Here is a 17,926-nt window from a genome sequence, read left to right on the forward strand (position 1 = left end):
GGGAGTCAGAATAGAGCCGTCATAGTGCAGGGATTAGCATGGATGGATGCGCAGAAGCCTGCAGACTTATGGAGATCAGCTGGATGTACTCCCCTCAGCACAATCCACAGAAGAAGGCGAGGAGCTCACAGGGCTGATCTACTTGTGTGTGGTGTTTTTTCCTTTGTTAGGACATGAGCAGTTGGGGAGATTGGATGTATCCTGCAGGTCTTTATGTGCCATCATTTACTATGTTACTATGCCTGCTAATTATGTTTAGTACACTAGTAATAACTGATTTAGAACATGGTTTTATATTATAATGAAAATTGACTTGGTTTTTTTGACCTATCACTGTTTCTCTTCTCCAATTGATTCAAGATCAGCCAGAATTAAGTTAGTACTAAGTTGTAGGTCCAGAATCTTTCCTTCACAACTATATGCCCCACCCAACAAATCTTAACCCTCATCAGCCATTTAATTTACCCACTGCAATGAGTCCCTCAGGCAGGAATCCTAGTTTCTTTATAGAACCCAGTATATGTGAATTCTATAGTTAGCCACTCAGTATCCCCATCACATAATGACTAACTCTCTGTCCCCCTCAGAGGCTATGAACATTGCCTGCAAAGCATTCATACCCCTGAACGAACAGAAGCTGACTCAAGAATGAAGGCTATATCTGTCTCATGACAGCCTACTGCAGTGCCATTAACTCACTAGGATTACTCAATTACTTGATGTTTGAATAGGTTTAAATGGTTTTGTTTTTAAATTAAGCATCTTGGAACATTTACATGATTTAACAAACCAGCTACATAAATTGTTTTTGATGCAGAGTTATATAAACTAGTTATTAAACATAGATGGTATTAATTATATTATTGAATGACTTACATCAGCAGTCAACAAAAACAAAACAAGAAATAAAGATATGTCTGATTTTCAATTAATTTTTCAATTTATTGCAGGTGGTCTATAGTGGAAAAGAGCTGAATCACCCATTTGGATTATCACATCATGGACAGTTCATTTTCTGGACCGATTATATGAATGGCTCTATTTTTCAGCTGGATTTGACAAGTGGAAATGTAACTCTTCTAAGAAGTGAAAAACCACCTTTATTTGGGCTTCAAATATATGATCTCAGGAAACAGCAAGGTATTAGAAAATAAAACAATTTAAATCACCTTACGTTTTTTGATGGTTCACATTACAACAGATGTGAGAACATCATAACATTTTAAGTCATTTTACTATATTGGGGGCAGAAAATATATACCACCTGAGATTCAGCCCATGGTGATAAGTGGTAGTAGCCATTGGCTGAACTGACCCTGGATATTCATTGATAGGGCATGTGCAGCTCCCAGCACAGGCTATTAAAATCTCAGTGGTTATCTGGAAGCTAACTGGCCACCATTCAATATTCAGAATGGTACCTGGTTAATTTTACCATATAAATCCATCCTGTGAGAATTTGTGTCGGCCATTCAGGGAGCAGATCAGCCCAAGGCAGAAGCACGGAAATATTGCTCCTATCTCATTTCACCTCTGGACCACCAGGGAACTGAAAGGAATGCAGGGGAGGTGGAAGGGAGGTAAACGTTGTCGCAGTTGGCCGGGACAGGAGGCAGGAGGGGTCCCTCCTGTCCTGTATCGCTGCTGGACCACCAGGTCTTATGGCAGGCCAAGTGGAGGCCTGCAAGGCATTGGGAGGGAGAGGGGACAGTGGACAAAGTACAGGGCAGGGAGTGTGGGAGGGGGGACAGGGTGCAGTGCCTGGCAGGGCAGAAAAAGAAGGGTGACAGGGTGCAGAACCTGGTACAGAAGGGAGGGAGGGTGGCAAGGTGCAGAGTCTGACAGGACAGGGGAGGGCACTTGAATATTAAATACCCCCTCCCCAGTTTATATTCAAGTCAACCATTTTTCTCCTTTTCAGGGGGAAAAAGGTTACCTCGGTTTATATTCAGGTTGGCTTATATTCATAATCAAAAATTAAATACATCTAAAACCCCGCACTTGGACAATCTAAAAAATAGGTCATCCAAATGCCAATAATCGAAACAGCTTTTTTAGACATATCCAGGGACATTTTAGACCTCTGCATCCCACTGTGCGCCCAGAGCTGAAAGGGGCGTTTTTGGAGGAGTGGTTAGGGCAGGATGAGGGCTGACCTAGACTTAGTCATCCTTCAGGGATGATCAAATGTTTGATGAGACTGCCTACGTGAAACTTATACGTTGTGAGTTAGACGATGCAAAGATAGGTATAAGTACTCAAATATATCGAAAGTGAACAGATAACCACTGCAGAGACAAAGTAAAGACTCCCACACACTCCCCCCATGTTCACTGACTCCATTGTACCCCCCACAAAATTCAGAATAAAAATTTGCCTCCGGAATATCAGCATCTGACATAGGAAAGCCTAGTAGAGCTGCACAGAGGTGGCTTGAGTAGTCTGGGGGGTGGGCTAGTGAACCATAGAGAGGAAGACCCAGGCTCATAAGCTACCCTAACCACTACATTCATGGTGGAAAATGTGAGCCCACCCAAAAACAAACAAACCCTACTGTACTGCCATATAGGTGCCACCTGCAGTCATAAGGGCTATTGGGGATGTAAATAGGTGGGTAGAGTGGGTTTGGGGAGTGTTTTAGGTTGCTCACCATAACCTATAAGGGAATTCTGGTGAGATCTTCTGGGCATTTGGGACTTGGACAGATTTTTGGTAGAGAATGTGACATAGTGGCGGTCTGGACGATCAAACGTCTAGATGTATACATAGATGATTTTTGAAAAACGGAAGTTTAGACGTACTTTGAGAATGGACATTTTATCGGTGCTGATTTTGGGGAACTAGTGCCCTATGTCCAGATCGGACTTAGACGTTTCTTTTGATTATGCCCTCCATATGACCATCTCTGGAAAAAGGCAAATAAAGTCACCAGAAACAAAAAATAAAGCTTTAATTAATTCTGTAGGAGCAAATAATTTGTAAGAAAAAAGAAAAAATAGTCCAAACCCAATCCTTTTATGTGAAACAATAAAAAAAAGTTACAGAAGCTCCTATGGATAAACAAATACCTAAAGCGGTTATGGCACTTCAGCTTGGAGAAGAGACAGCTCAGGGGAGATAGATAGAGGTCTATAAAATATTGAGTGAAGTGGAAAGGGTAGATGTGAATCACTTGTTTACTCTTTCCAAAAATACTAGGACTAGGGGGCACACGATGAAGCTACTAAGTAGTAGATTTAAATCAAACTGGAGAAAATATTTCTTCACACAACGTGTAATTAAACTCTGGAATTTGTTGCCGGAAAATGTAGTGAAATCAGTTAGCTTAGCGGGGTTTTAAAAAAAGGCTTGAATAATTTCCTAAAAGAGAAGTCCATAGCCCATTATTGAGATGGCAGGCTAAGCAGCATAAAATCTGTTTTAATACTTAGGATCTAGCTAGGTACTTGAGGTACTTGTGACCTGGGTTGGCCATTGTGGTAATAACCGGTGGACTGGCTATCCAAACAGCCACGCTTCAGCTCCACCCCTCTCATGTTCACTTATCACATTAAGTGGTTAGTGTGGACTTTTTCCACACTGTCTGTTTTAATGTGTATTAGAGGTTACAGCAGGTGCATGCTAACTTCTAGCACACAATAAAAACCACTCTACTGTCTTACGCAGCTTAGTAAAAGGGCCAGAAAAATGTTATATTGATCGTCCAGTGTAAGTTATAAGATACTTTGTACAGAAAGTCTGACTTCTTTTATATTTGATTTCAAGGTCATGCAATAAACATGGTCACAGCCGGAAGCTGCCTTAAGAAAGCCTGAACCTAGTTTATTACCGTTCAATTCTTTTCAATTTTAAGCTTTTGTAAACATATAGAATTAAATTTTAAATTCTGGGTAATAGAAAGAATCCTATTATAATCTAGGTCAGACAGCTTTGCTGAATAATTTGTACACTTCAGCTAAATGTGTATTGTTGATAGAACTGTTTTACGGTATGTATATTCCTTCTTATTATTCTCAGCATAACACATGCAATCCCTGAGGCTTGAGCTATAATAGCTTTTCTGTCATGGCCCTCATACTTGTGCTGCTTATTCTAAACTGGAAGCTTAATTCAAAATCTTTTTTTTTTACATTCTGCTATTTTTGTCCATTTAAATAATTAACTACACTTCATTTTAAAGTGCATGCAAATTCAGTCCTGCCGTTAGCATGCTGTTGTTGTTTTTTTGTTTTTTTTTTTAAATCTGAGATTTTGTTGTATGATGAAATGCTATAGAAAAAAAAATATATAGAAACAGCTAGACTAAAGCGTGTGTATGTGTTTAATCTTATAGATAACAGAATGTTTGTCTGTATTTTTAGTACATTGTGGCTTTTTGGCTATTAGTTTTTAAACTTTTCATTTCTTTTTCCTTGCAGGTGACAATGCTTGCCGTGTAAACAATGGGGGCTGCAGTATTCTTTGTCTTGCCATTCCAAAAGGCAGAGTTTGCGCTTGCGCTGATAAACAGCGTTTGGAAGAAAACAATATGACTTGCATATGTAAGAGTTTCTTGAAGTACATTTTGGGATTCTGGGATTCGAGGGCAAGTTGGGATTCTGGGAAATCACGTTGAGGGATACGGGTAAAACAGGGTCTTCATCAGGGAGCACCTAGCTTGGCCTCCGCGTGTGCGGGTTGCCAGACTAGATGGACCTAAGGTCTGATTCTGTGAAGGCATTTCTTATGTTCTTATGTTCTTTTACGAAGGTGCACTAGGGTTTTTAGCACACACACAAAATTACCCGCACTACAGCACGCGGTAGCCAAAAATCTATCGCCTCCTAAAAAGGAGGCGGTAGTGGCTAGGGCGTTCGGGAATTTAACACGCGCTATTGCGCGCTTTAAGGCCCTAGCGCACCTTTGTAAAAGGAGCCCTTAGTTTCTATTCTTATGAGCAGGCAATGGAGTTGGTCTTAACAGAAATACTTCCCCCCAAGGCATTCATAGTAAGCTTTTAAATAATATTTTTAATTGTATGCAGCTACAGTAAGTAGGGGGTCCTTTTTACTAATCTGTGGCAAATGCTAGCTTTTGTTTTTTCACAGCTTAAATTGGCTTACCGTGGGATGCACTCAGGCATCCTGCAGTAAAAATTCCAAATCGGCATGCTCTGTCTGCCCAACAAAAAATATTTTAAAATTTTTTTTGTTGGAGGGAGCATGTCTGGAATACAGAGTGGATATTCTTGCGCTAATCAGTTAGCTTAGTAGACTCATTCTAACTGCATAAGTTCTGGTTAGTGCACAGAATGTAGTGCATGTTACTTGCAATGTTCCTCTCCACACCCACCTATAAGGGGGTGCTGAAAAGTTCTCAGCCCAACCAAGAAGAGAATGACATGGATATGGTTCAATCAATGATCTGAAACAATTTCAAAATATAGAATTTTGTTTCTGTAAATTGGTACGTCACAAAATAAGATAATAATCTTTTCAGCTACAGTGGCAAAATAATGCTCAAAATTTAAGAAGTTGGTTGGTTGGGCTGAGAACTTTTCAGCATCCCCTCATATGTAATAAAAGTGAGCCAAGTATAGGACAATCAAGTCATTGTGACATCATTGTTGAGGTTGGCTTTTATTGGTGGAATGAGGCATTATGACATCACAATCTCAGCTCTGGTTACCAGACACTGAAACTCTTCACACTATGAGGGTGTGCTGAAAAGTACTCAGCCCAACCAAGAAGAGAATGATGTGGATATGGTTCAATCAATGATCTAATATTATCAAAAAATCTCAGCTTTATTAGTTTTCTTTGTTAAAAACAATACAATTTTTTTTTAATATTTATAAATTAGTAAAGTGCTCAGTCCATATAACCATTAGTGCAATGATACCAAGTCTATGATGGCCCCAGATTAACCACTGTAGCATGTTATCATTGCACTAATGGTTATATGGACTGAGCACTTTACTAATTTATAAATATTAAAAAAAAATTGTATTGTTTTTAACAAAGAAAATTAATAAAGCTGAGATTTTTTTGATAATATTTGAATATATTATCCAGCAATATAAGTAATAACTCCCAATTTTTGTGATCAATCAATGATCTGAAATAATGTCAAAACATAGAATTTTGTTTCTGCAAATTAGCACTTAATGAAATAAGGTAACAATCTTTTCAGCTACAGTGGCAAAGCAACGCTCAGAATTTAGGAAGTTGGTTGACTGGGCTGAGAAGGTTTTCAGTATCCCATCATAGTTGCTGCCTCCTAATATGAAATGCGCTTAACACATGAACTAGCGTGAACTAACCAATAAAATGAAGCAAAATCAGTTTCCATACAAGTGCAGTAGCAGTTAACATCCACTATTTCATGTATTAAGCGCCTAATATACTTTAGTAAAAGGGCCCTTATTTGTTTATTAACGTGCCAGTGAATTAAAAAGCACACTGGTGAATGTACATACTTTAACACCCCACCCCCCACCCTTTTTTTTTTTTTTTACAATGCGGCCATACAGGACTCTGATGCTCATTAAATCCCAATGGGTGTCAGAGCGATTCCCACAGCAGCAGCTGCTACCGCGTCTTTGTAAAAGGAGCCCTAAATGTGTAGGTGAAATATCTGCAGGCTAATGGCATGATTACATTTAGCTGGTCTAAATAAGGCATTATTTAAAGGTGTGATGAATCAGAAGAGTAAAATGCCACGTGTATGGATTTCAAAAATACCCCTGCATTCCTACATTGCCCAAATAAATTTGTAAGATCAAAATGTATGAATCTTTTTAGCATGCAGATCTTACACTAGCTAATTTTCAAAGACAAATTGCAGAGTGGTTACAATTTGAAAGTTAACTGGAACTTGCATAGGACAAATGTGTCTTCATGCTTTACAGTAATTTGGGTCAGAGCAAGCAATGGGTCACCTAGTCATAGACAAATGTTTGGGAAACCCATCGCACAAACAAAGCAAAACTATTAAGCGTTGCAGAATTTACCTACTAGTCTCAGTGAATTGTGTTACTGCCTTTTATAAGTGCGCATCGATGCTTGGGAAAATGAGTTTGTTGGCCCATAGCCAGAATAGCAGCATTGGCAGCAGTCTAAACAGGCAGCTTCGTGGCCTTCTCCCGCCCGGGCATTCCCTCTGCCACATCACTGATGATGTCATCAGTAACACGACACACGGAAGGCCCTGGCGGGAGAAGGTCGCGAAGCAGCCTGTTTAGAGTGCTGCCGACGCTGCTGTTTATAGGGAGGTATGTAAGTCTCGCAGTTGGCGGGGTTCGGATGGGAGGGAGAGATGGAAGGATGTGAGGGTCAGCGGAGGTTCGGTTGTGCGGCAGGGTGGGGGGATGCTCAAGGGTTCTGTTGCACGGAAGGGACAGATAGAAGCTGTGCAAGGGTTCTGCTGCAAAGGGGGATGGGAGGGAGGGATAGAAAGATGCTGCAGAGGGAAGGCACAAGGGGATGGGTGAGAGGGGAGGAAAGATGCTGCACATGTGGGGGAAAGGAAAGAGGAAGAATTGGGGTGAAAGAGAGGAAGGGAGAGATGATCATGTACATGAAAAAAATAAGACCTATCCCCAAAATAAGCCCTAGTGCATTTTTTGGGACCAAAATTAATATAATACACTGTCTTATTTTGGGGCAACACGGTAGCTGCCTAACTAGGGTAAGAGCAGGTAGCAGGCATGAAATGAGTAGAAGAGAGATAAGGCAGATTGTGACAGCTAGTGCAATGGTATGTGTCATTTGCTAGTTATCATGGCTTACTATATCTTGATTGCACTTAATGCTACCCACCCAAGTCACCCTTGATTCAATCCTCCCTAGAAGAGACAACAAATACCCCAAAACCTCCCCTACACCTTGAGCACCCCTACCCCCGACACTTACTCCAGATCTCCCTGCTAGACTACTCCCATCCCAGTGCTCCCCTAAAACGAAAATGGTACCTAAACATCAGCACACATGCTGTGTAATAGTGCACATGTACAAAATGCTACTGGAGTGCTAGTGACTCACAAGCCCCCCCCAGTTCTGCACCAGCAACTGTGTGTTGTTGTTGTTTTTTTAATGACATTACTGTTTACATGTGGCAGCCCCATTATACTACAGCTAGGGCAGATATTTGACAATGAATCCCTAGCAGTAGTACTTTAAGATTACTGCCAGGGGACCAAGTACTATTTTGTAAAAGATGGCCATCAGAGAAGAAATGAGTGGCGATCCAGGATTCATTCATTGAAGAGGCAGGGGGTGCTAGCTCACAGAGTGGAAGAGTAAGCCACCTTAGTATAGGTGGGGCAATGCTGCTGAGTCAAGGGGGTGGGGCTCAGGCAAGGAGTTCATATGCCTTACAGTGGAGTAGTTTCGAGAGGCCCTGAGTCAGGTCCCCAGAAGGAGAGATCTTCCTTAGCTGAGGGTTGAGAAGAAGCCCAGAGAAGCAAAGTGGCCCTCAAGGGATTGTGAGAAAGACTGGCAAATCTGTTATTATTTAAAGACTTTGATGTTAAGTATCGTATGTGAAGCTCGATAATCCTTAACTATGGGTTGAGGAGAAGCCCAGGGAAGCAGAGGGACTAGAGAAAGACTATTACAACCTGTGTTTGGGGCTTGAAAGCCACTGGTCACAAACAGTATCTTGGGCCCCATAAGCCACAGGCCCATTTCAAGACTTTTGCCTTTGAACTAAGAGACTATTTTGTCTTTCCCTGAGCCTATAACGTAACAGGGCCCAGGTTTCTGAACTAATAAAGTGATTTTGTTGCACCTTTCGGTGTGTGCTCAGGCTTAACCCCAAAATCTGCGCAGGCTATTACACAGGTGTAAAATATAGTATAGTAAAATCATATTACATTAAATTATAATACAACTTTAAGCAGATTTATATGGGAGTAGCAGTTAATAAAAATTCCTACTAGCACTTTGCTCTAAGCTTTTCTTAAAGTTCATTTTGAAAAGAACATCATGCAAGTTTTAATGATGGATGAAAGCTGGAAAAGAATAACCCTGAAGACCATGGAGAATACAGTGGGTGGAGAATGTGAAAATGCAGATCTAATTAATAGTGTGCCATAAAAATAATTGTCAGGGTTTCACAAGTGATTCACAGATTGGCAAAGGAGCCAAGAAAGAGCCCCCCTTGAGAACTGCTGGGGTCCTTAAGGATTTCAATTCATTTTCTTTAGCTATGGCAATGATAGGGTTTTTATTCTGTTGTGGGGTTTTTTTTATGATAATGATCTGTGGAAGTAAAACCATAGATAATTGGTTTAATTTTTGTAAATGATCAGTATAGTCTACAATCTCACTGCTTGTTAAAATGGAAAAACTGTGGAAATGCTGTACAATAATTCAGAAATTTTATTAAAAGTATCTTCTTTTTCAGTATATACTGTTTGCCCCCCAAAGATTCTAATATGATAAAATGTAAATAATAACAACATTGTGACATATATAGGAATTATACTGTACAGTGTTCCCCCCGTTCATTCATGGTTCATGAATCGCGGACTCACTCATTCGCGGTCAGCTCCGACCGCCTCTTCCTGTAGTAAAGTCGGGCTGTACCAATCAGGAGCTGTATGTCAAAGCACATATCACCAAAACTTATTTGTAAAAGTGCAAAAAAACTTAGGGCTCCTTTTATCAAGCCACGCTAGCGGGGTTAGCGCGCTGGCGGTTTAACGTGCATTAAACCGCTAGCGCGGCTTGATAAAAGGAGCCCTTATTTTTTGATAGCTAAAAATAGCACTAGGGGGTTCTTTTACTAAGGCACGCTAACTGTTTTAGCATACGCTAAATATTAGTGCACGCTAAACGCTCATGCGTCCATAGGATATAATGGACACGTTAGCATTTAGAGTGTGCACTAGAACAACTAACGCACCTTAGCAAAAGGACCCCTAAGTGTTTGTTTGAAATAAAACACTTATCTTGTTAAAAGCACAGAGAAGTTCTTATCTTGCCAAACGTCAGATTTTTGCCACATCATCTGACGGGACCCATTTCACCCTTATACATCGGGCTTTTTCAAGGTAAGTTGTCTATCTATCATTCACAGTGCTTAGTGATATTTTAAGCTATCAAAAAATAAGTTTTTTGCACTTTTACAAATAAGTTTTGGTGATATGTGTACACTTCACGGGACACAGTTTAGATAGAGGAAAAAAATGATTATTAATAAACAAGAGTGAATTTAAAATTTAAATAAGATTGTTAAATAAATATACAATCAAATTATATTCAAGGTTTTTGGATCAATGAATGAAACCCCCATCCACATTCAAGCCCATAGAGATTGCATGATCTTTGGCGTGGATTTCTGAGATCCTTTTCCTTCATTTCAGCACTCCATCCATATCTTATAAATCTCCTTTGGGGATCCACTGTTTTCTAGTCCCATTCATTTTGCCACATCACCCGCAATGAGGTCGGTCACTACTGAGCAGGGTGGAATAAGTGGTGGTAGTATTGAGAGAGCGTCATCAAAGAGGCATACCCCTTTGCATGCTCCATTATATAGACAGAGAATGGATTCAGTATGGACATTTTGGATCTTTCTTTTGTAAATTTTTACTATTCCTGGATACATTTTTTTATATGATTTTGTTATTTTGATTGGAACTTACTTGACTAGATTATGATTATCTTGGGTTTGAAGTTTTCTGTTTTGGTCTGCTCATCTATTACTTCAATGCAATTTCTATGTGTTTATCTAAATGTTCCTCAATTCCTATTATTACTGGTTGGGGGAATCATAGTAGGTATGTACTTTCTCACATTCTCTCACATCTTACTTTTGAAGTGACATCTAAAATGACTTATGTATTTATGTTTATGATTAATGCTAAACCTGTGCAAAATAAAATAACCATTTATGATTTCCTGGCAGGCCATGAACCTTATCTTTTGGGCATTATGCAGACTTGGCTACTGCATTCTGATGGTTGCATTATTGAATCATCTATATCCCTTTTTATATATATAGGGCCTCTTCTATCAAACTGCGCTAGCAGTTTGTAGCACGGTGCTCCCGCCGCAGTTTGATAGAAGAGGCCCATAGTTTTTCACCAACCTCATCTTCAATGAAAGAATGGAAGAAATAATATTAAACATGAATTTTTTGAGGCAAAGCCATCCTTTTGATATTTTGATACTGTAGAGACATTACTATCTGAAGTCACTTTTTTGTGGGGAGGAGGGATTTGGAGGTAAGATGATTTTGAGGAATAATCTAGGGAACTTTATTCATATGACTTTGTGTCTATTTTTTACCCAGAGCTTTGTGAGTGGGCTTTTGCTGATTGAGCCTGGGGCAACAGATGATAAAGAATTCACACTAGACTTTCTTTTTGATCTAGTGAATTTCTGCAGGGTATTCATTTTATCTGTCACACTTATGTCTTGATTGTATCAAACTATGGTGGAGACAGTGTTTTCTTTTAACTCTCACATTCTTTTACCTCATTCTGCCTTTCAATCCTAATGGTGACATTTAGGCATCGGCTTATGGATCATGATAACTTTTCTGCTGCTTAGCTTGAGGGTCTCTCTGTAGATAAACCTATTGATTATTAGACTTGTAGCATGCATGGTATTGTTGATCTTCAACATTAGTCCCACCTCAGCAATCAGGGACAGATTAAGGCCTTCTCTATACCACTTCAATAGTTTTCAGGCTTGCAGGTGGTATACAAGAAATAAAATATACTGGGACTGACCAGCATTCCCAACGCTACTGCTGCAGGCAAGTTCTGAATACCCTGCTGACATCATCTTTGGGGCCTTGGGGTCTTTTTCTGTGAGTCCTGACTGAAGGTGTGTGGATTGACCAGCATTCCCGACATCGTTGTTGCAGGCAAAGTGCAGACATCATTTTTGGGGCCTTGGGGTCTTTTTCTGTGAGCCCTGACCATGATACATAGCCGCATGTCTGAAGGGATATAGTCATAGGGGCATGTCCCTTCTGATCCCCTTCGGACCCCAGAAGAGCAGGGGATTAACAATTTTTACCTTGAGATGAAAGAGGAGGAACAAATTGATATCTAACCCATCATCAATTACAACTGTGATTAAAAAAAAAAGTCCCAGGATTTTCATTTAAGATTTGCTGTTCCAGTAACAGAAGTTGATATTTCACCATCAGTTGCTTCCCTGTGTCCTTTGAATGAACTCCACCTCCTCATCCTGGAAACATATCTTTGAAGGAGATAGCTGTTTCCCCACAAGGTAATCAATCTCATCCTCCTTTACTTTTACCTCAGAAAGGAAAGATAACTGGCAACAAGCGTAAGGGACAACCTGTTTTGAAGACCCCTCTCCCTAAGCCAGTACAGATGGTCACTGCAATTATTTCTGAAGAAACTGAGCCTCAGGGAAAACAGATCAGTTTACAAGATGTGTGGCAAATGTGAAAGCAAACTGAATCTCCTATGCAAGGATCAGTTGCTCATCATGTCAGTTCTCTCAGGATGGGGCTACTAAGGTGTCTGAGGTTGAGAAAAGTTTTGGTGAGATTGATGTGAATTTGGGGAAGAAGGGGACATCTATAGAGACACTGTAGCCTGCTGTTGCTTCCTTTGTTAAAGATAATACTTTGTTACATAATCAGTTGGAAACTATGGAAAATCAATTTTGTAGTAGGAATTTGAGATTGTTGAATTTCCCAATGACTCATTATTTGGCTCCTTTGGAATTATTGAAAATGTATTTGAAAGATATTTTACAATATTCTAAAGCTGGCTCTTTGTCAGTAGAGAATATACATTAGGTGTTAATGGGTTCTAAGGAAAACAAAGAGGGGTAATAGATAAAATTGCACCAGATAGTTTGGATTTGTCTCAGTTCCTTGAGTCTTACCAAAAAGCAATTGCTAAGTGAGACACCTGGTTGGTAATCTTTTTCTCATAATCAGAATCAGAATTTTAAAAAAAATTGAAGTTTTATATTTCTCCCAAATGTGGCAAGGCATACTCAGCTTCGTAGGAAACAGTTCCGACAGCTAAAGACTAAGGTCTTGGGTGAGGGGGCAACATTTTTTCTTAGATTCCCTTATAAATGCCTGGTCTATTATGTGAACAATAAATATATTTTTGAGGACTAGAGAATGACACGGGGACTAATTTTTTCCCGTCCCCATGGGAACTCATTTTCCCATCCCTGTAAGTTCTTTCCCTGTCCCTGCCCCATTCCTGCAAGCTCCGTCCTCATTTGCACAAGCCTCAAACACTTTAAAATCATACATTTTTGAGGCTTGTGCGGTTAAGGCAGAGCTTACAGGAATGGGGCAGCGACAGGGACAAAACTCACGGGGACGGGATGGGGAAATCGAGTTACTGTACAGACGGGGACAAATTTGCCCCTGTGTCATTCTGTATTTAAGATCCTTCTAATCTAGAATCTTTTTTGTTAGATAAACCTGTACTTCAAGCAACTAATTTCTAATTTTACATAAAGTGCCCGGAAGTCTGAGCTTTGCTTGGGCAATTAGTGTTAATGATGGTGTTCTTGTATTGCACTGTAGTGTTTAAGGGCTCCTTTTACTAAGCTGTGCTAGCGGTTTTAGCTCACACTTAGTGCACGCTACAATGCCGCGCACGATAGACGCTAACGTCTCCATAGAGCTGGCGTTAGTTTTTCCGCATAGTGCGGGGGTTAGCGCATATTAAAAATGCTACTGCAGCTTAGTAAAAGGAGCTCTAAGTTTTCATTGTTTTCTGGGTGAAAACTAAAGAGTTGTTTATAGTCGAATATAATAGGTGATTCTTTTTTTGTTAAGTCGTACACTTTGTGAAGAGTACTGGGTAGAAATAATAAATGTTCCACAAAATAATATACAGGTGTGTACAGGTATTATCAAGAAAGGTATTACAACCAGAACGAAGGATTAGAGAATGACACGGTGAAAAAATTGGTCCCCGTCACCGCCCCGTCCCCGTCTCACCATCCTCTGCACCGTCCCGTCACCGCCATTCCCTTCACCGCCCCGTCACCGCCACTGCCACCCCATTCACCGCCCCGTCACCGCCACTGCAACCCCATTCACCGCCCCGTCACCGTCACCGCTGCATACATAAAAGCCTCAAACGGGTACGATTTTATATACTTTTCTAATATCTCCCCTATGTATCTGCCATTGCCCCCCCCTGTGTCCATATACCATCCCCATGGCATGTCCCCTTTTTGTCTCTGTCCCTATGCCCCATGCACATAATTTCCCCTCTTTCTGTTACCTTCCTGTGTCCAGATTTCCCCTATCTTCCTCTTCCATACCAGTGTGTCTCTTCTTTTCAACCCCATCTAGCTTTTTTCCCTCTTTCTTCCCCCCCCCCCTGCTTCTAGCATCTGGCTCACCTGCCTGTCCTTCCCTTTCTTTCCTGCTGTGGGTTTTTCTTTCCGTTTTCATCACCTTGGCCCAGAATCCTGTTCCCTTTCACTCCCTCCTTACAGTCTGAGCCGGGAACACGGGTGATCGCACGGTCCTCGCAGCCCCCACCCGCCTGCCCAATCGATCCTAGTGTTTAGCCAGCTCTCTCCCTTCTCCTCACCTTAATTTGCAGGCTTTCTTTTTCAGCGACCTGCACGCTTTCCCAAAGAGCCGCACACGCGCGGCTGCTCAGTGTTCAATCTTCTGCTCTGCTGCAACTTCCTGTTTCCGGTTGCGTCAGAGCAGAAGATCGAAACTGAGCAGCAGCGGCTCTTTGATAGCGTGCGGGTCGCCGAAAAAGAAAATCTACAAACTAAGGTGAGGAGAAGGGAGAGAGCTGGCTAAACACTAGAATCGATTGGGCAGGCGGGTGTGAGCTGCGGGGACCGCGCGATCCTTCATGCCTCACTGCGGGGACAAGACCCATTCACCGCCCCGCGGGCGGTGAATGGCCTTGTCCCCGTCGCCGCAGCGACTGCTAGTTTTCTTCCCCGTTTTCGGCGGTGACCCGTGGCTAAAATGCGGTGGCCGCGGGTAAACCGCCACCGTGTCATTCTCTACGAAGGATGTTATCCTGCCGTTATATCGGGCGATGGTGCGCCCGCATCTGGAGTACTGCATCCAATATTGGTCGCCATGCCATAAGAAGGATATGGCGATACTCGAAAGGGTTCAGAGGAGAGCGACGTGACTGATAAAGGGTATGGAAAACCTTTCATATGCTGAAAGATTAGAGAAACTGGGCCTCTTTTCCCTGGAGAAGTGGAGGCTTAGAGGGGACATGATAGAGACTTACAAGATAATGAAGGGCATAGAGAAAGTGGAGAGGGACAGATTCTTCACACTTACAAAAACTACAAGAACAAGAGGGCATTCGGAAAAATTAAGAGGGGACAGATTCAGAACCAATGCTAGGAAGTTCTTCTTCACTCAAAGGGTGGTGGACACCTGGAATGCGCTTCCAGAGGGTGTGATAGGACAGAGTACGGTATTGGGGTTCAAGAAAGGATTAGATAATTTCCTGAAGGAAAAAGGGATAGAGGGGTATAGAGGATTGGATGATTTCCTGAAGGAAAAGGGGATAGAAGGGTATAGATAGAGTATTACTATATAGGTCCTGGATTTGATGGGCTGCCACATGAGCGGACTGCTGGGCATGATGGACCTCTGGTTTGACCCAGCAGAGGCACTGCTTATGTTCTTATGTAATGCATTTAGCTAGGATGTAAAGATTTTGAAAGGTTTAATAATAATGTGTAGGTTTGTAGAGTACCAATCATACTTTGATGGAAGTATTTTTTATATAATTTTTCCCTGTAGGCAATCTGGAAGGTGTTGTAGTCCTTAGGCATGTTAGAAGTACATTGGAAGTTGTATGTTTCATTACGTGGAACACAGTAGAAGTTTTATGTTGTCTTAGTGCAAACAGTTTTTGTACTGCCCAAAGTTAGGATTGTTGACATGAACAGTGGTGGTAAACAGTCACAGAGAACATATAACTGCAGAGAGTTAAAACTTATAAAGTAAAAAAATAATAATAAAACAGTGCTTCTGTACAGAGTGTGCCTGTGTATAAAAACAGAAGGAATTCAAGATGGCGGACACTATCTAGCTGAGCTCGGAAGGCTTAGCGTTTTCTTCAATTTCTACAATGAATATCCTGGAAAGCTGATACCTTTTGCCGATATGCCTCATACTAAGAGGAAGGGGACTGTGAGAGCAGTTCAGTTACCGCTGCTCATATCGTCGCCGGCCCAGCAGATGATCCAGCGTTTCCTGCAGCCGCTGAGCCCAGCTGACACCCGGACATCCCCGTGGCGGTTGAGTTTCACGTCAGACTTGAGTAAGGGAGCACTTGAGTCTCTGGATCTGCTGACATCATTGTCACCGCCGCTTCTCTCTGCGCCACCGTGTCCAGCAGGAGCGCAGAATGTTGAGCTTGGCTCCGAGGGAGAGGAGCAGAAGACCCCGGAGCAGGCACTGGGAGGAGCTAATGCCCCAGCTGGAATGCTGGGTCGAAAGATCGCTGAAGGAGAGGGAGGAACAGCAACTACCCCAGCAGTGACACTGGAGATAATCCTGGAGGCTATTAAGAAGGTGGATGTGAAGGTAGAGAAGACTGCCTCGGACATGGAGGTATTGGTTCAGAAAATGGATACTTTCTCAGATAGTTTGCTTAAAGTTAAACAATAATGCATGGATAAAATACAAACTGACTCAGCCTCCATGAAAAACTCAATTACCAATATAATTAAAGAACAAAATTTTACTGCTCATAAAATAGAAATGATAGAGAATTATAATAGAAGATTGAACTTGAGAGTTCTAAACTGCCCGAGGATACCGACAATATCACCAATTGAGATTTTTAAAAACTTTCTTATACAGTGTTTGAATTTTCCACAAGACTAGATACCACCTATAAATGAAGCGTACTTTTTACCTGTTTCAAAAAGAAACTCTGATAATAATGATATACCTAGGGGAGAGAATTTGGTCTCTGACAAAGACTTCCAAAATCTTACAGCAGTATTAGAGGAACCGTCTATAGAAGTTAAAGAAAGAGTAACTCTAGTTGTTAACTTTATCTTTGAACAAGATCTTAATTCAGTGATGAGGTTATTCTTTAAAAATCTGGGCATTCTTCTGTAGTCAACATCTATGGTTGTATCATGATGTAACTAAAGTAACTCAGGAAAGGCGAAAATTGTTTTTGGGAATGAGAGAAGAGACAAGGAGGCTAGGTGCTACATTTTTGTTAGCCTATCCATGCAAATGTGCTATTAAGTTTATGGGATTAAAATATGTGTTCTTCACACCAGAACATCTACGATCCTTTTTAGATCTTAAGGGTTTATCTAGTGGTGGGAGTGTAGCTCAAGAATAATGAAAGGTTGTAGCATTTAAGTCTTTTATTTCTATTTTATTGCAATGATACTCCCTGTAATCTTTTTATTTCCTTCCTCCTTCTAATTGAGGTCTAAGGAAGAGTTTCATAATAATTTTTACTTTTTTTTTTTTAACATATTTTTATTAACGGTGAAGAAATCATAACCCAACAGAGTACAAACTCAACAGCAGAAATACACAAATGTTCCAATATAAATGTTAGTAAACAAATACAACTAGCCCACCAGCCGAGCCGAGTCTTTTTTCTTTTTGTTCTATTTCTTCGATACCTAGGAATTTTTACTTTTAAATGTTATAATGTTCTATAATGTTAATTTTGTTGGAACATGACTCTGTATTTCTGTAACAAGTAGTTTATACTTGTAAAGTATCTTAAAATCAATAATAATAATAATAAACCCAGAAGTAGACAGCTTTTTTCACTCTCTAAGGGCTCCTTTTACAAAGGTGCGTTAGGGCTTTAACGCGTTGAATAGCTTATGGTAAAATGCCACGCGTGCTAGCCGCTACCGCCTCCTCATGAGGCTAATCTGGTGCGTGCACTAAAAATGCTAGCGCACCTTTGTAAAAGAAGCCCTAAGTGTGTTGT

General features: G+C 40.9%; 1 protein-coding gene across 1 annotated transcript in view; it reads left to right on the forward strand.

The window, feature by feature from the left end:
- The window catches only part of LRP1B (LDL receptor related protein 1B), a 1,445,547-nt gene that overhangs the window by 460,281 nt on the left and 967,340 nt on the right, over nucleotides 1–17,926 (forward strand). The window contains exons 12-13 of the mRNA XM_033944130.1: nucleotides 951–1,140; nucleotides 4,419–4,541. Of these exons, the coding sequence (XP_033800021.1) occupies nucleotides 951–1,140; nucleotides 4,419–4,541 (313 nt within the window). The remainder of the gene's footprint in view (nucleotides 1–950; nucleotides 1,141–4,418; nucleotides 4,542–17,926) is intronic.

This window comes from Geotrypetes seraphini, chromosome 5, assembly GCF_902459505.1.
Source record: "Geotrypetes seraphini chromosome 5, aGeoSer1.1, whole genome shotgun sequence".
In the NCBI taxonomy this organism is placed as follows: Eukaryota; Metazoa; Chordata; class Amphibia; order Gymnophiona; family Dermophiidae; genus Geotrypetes; species Geotrypetes seraphini.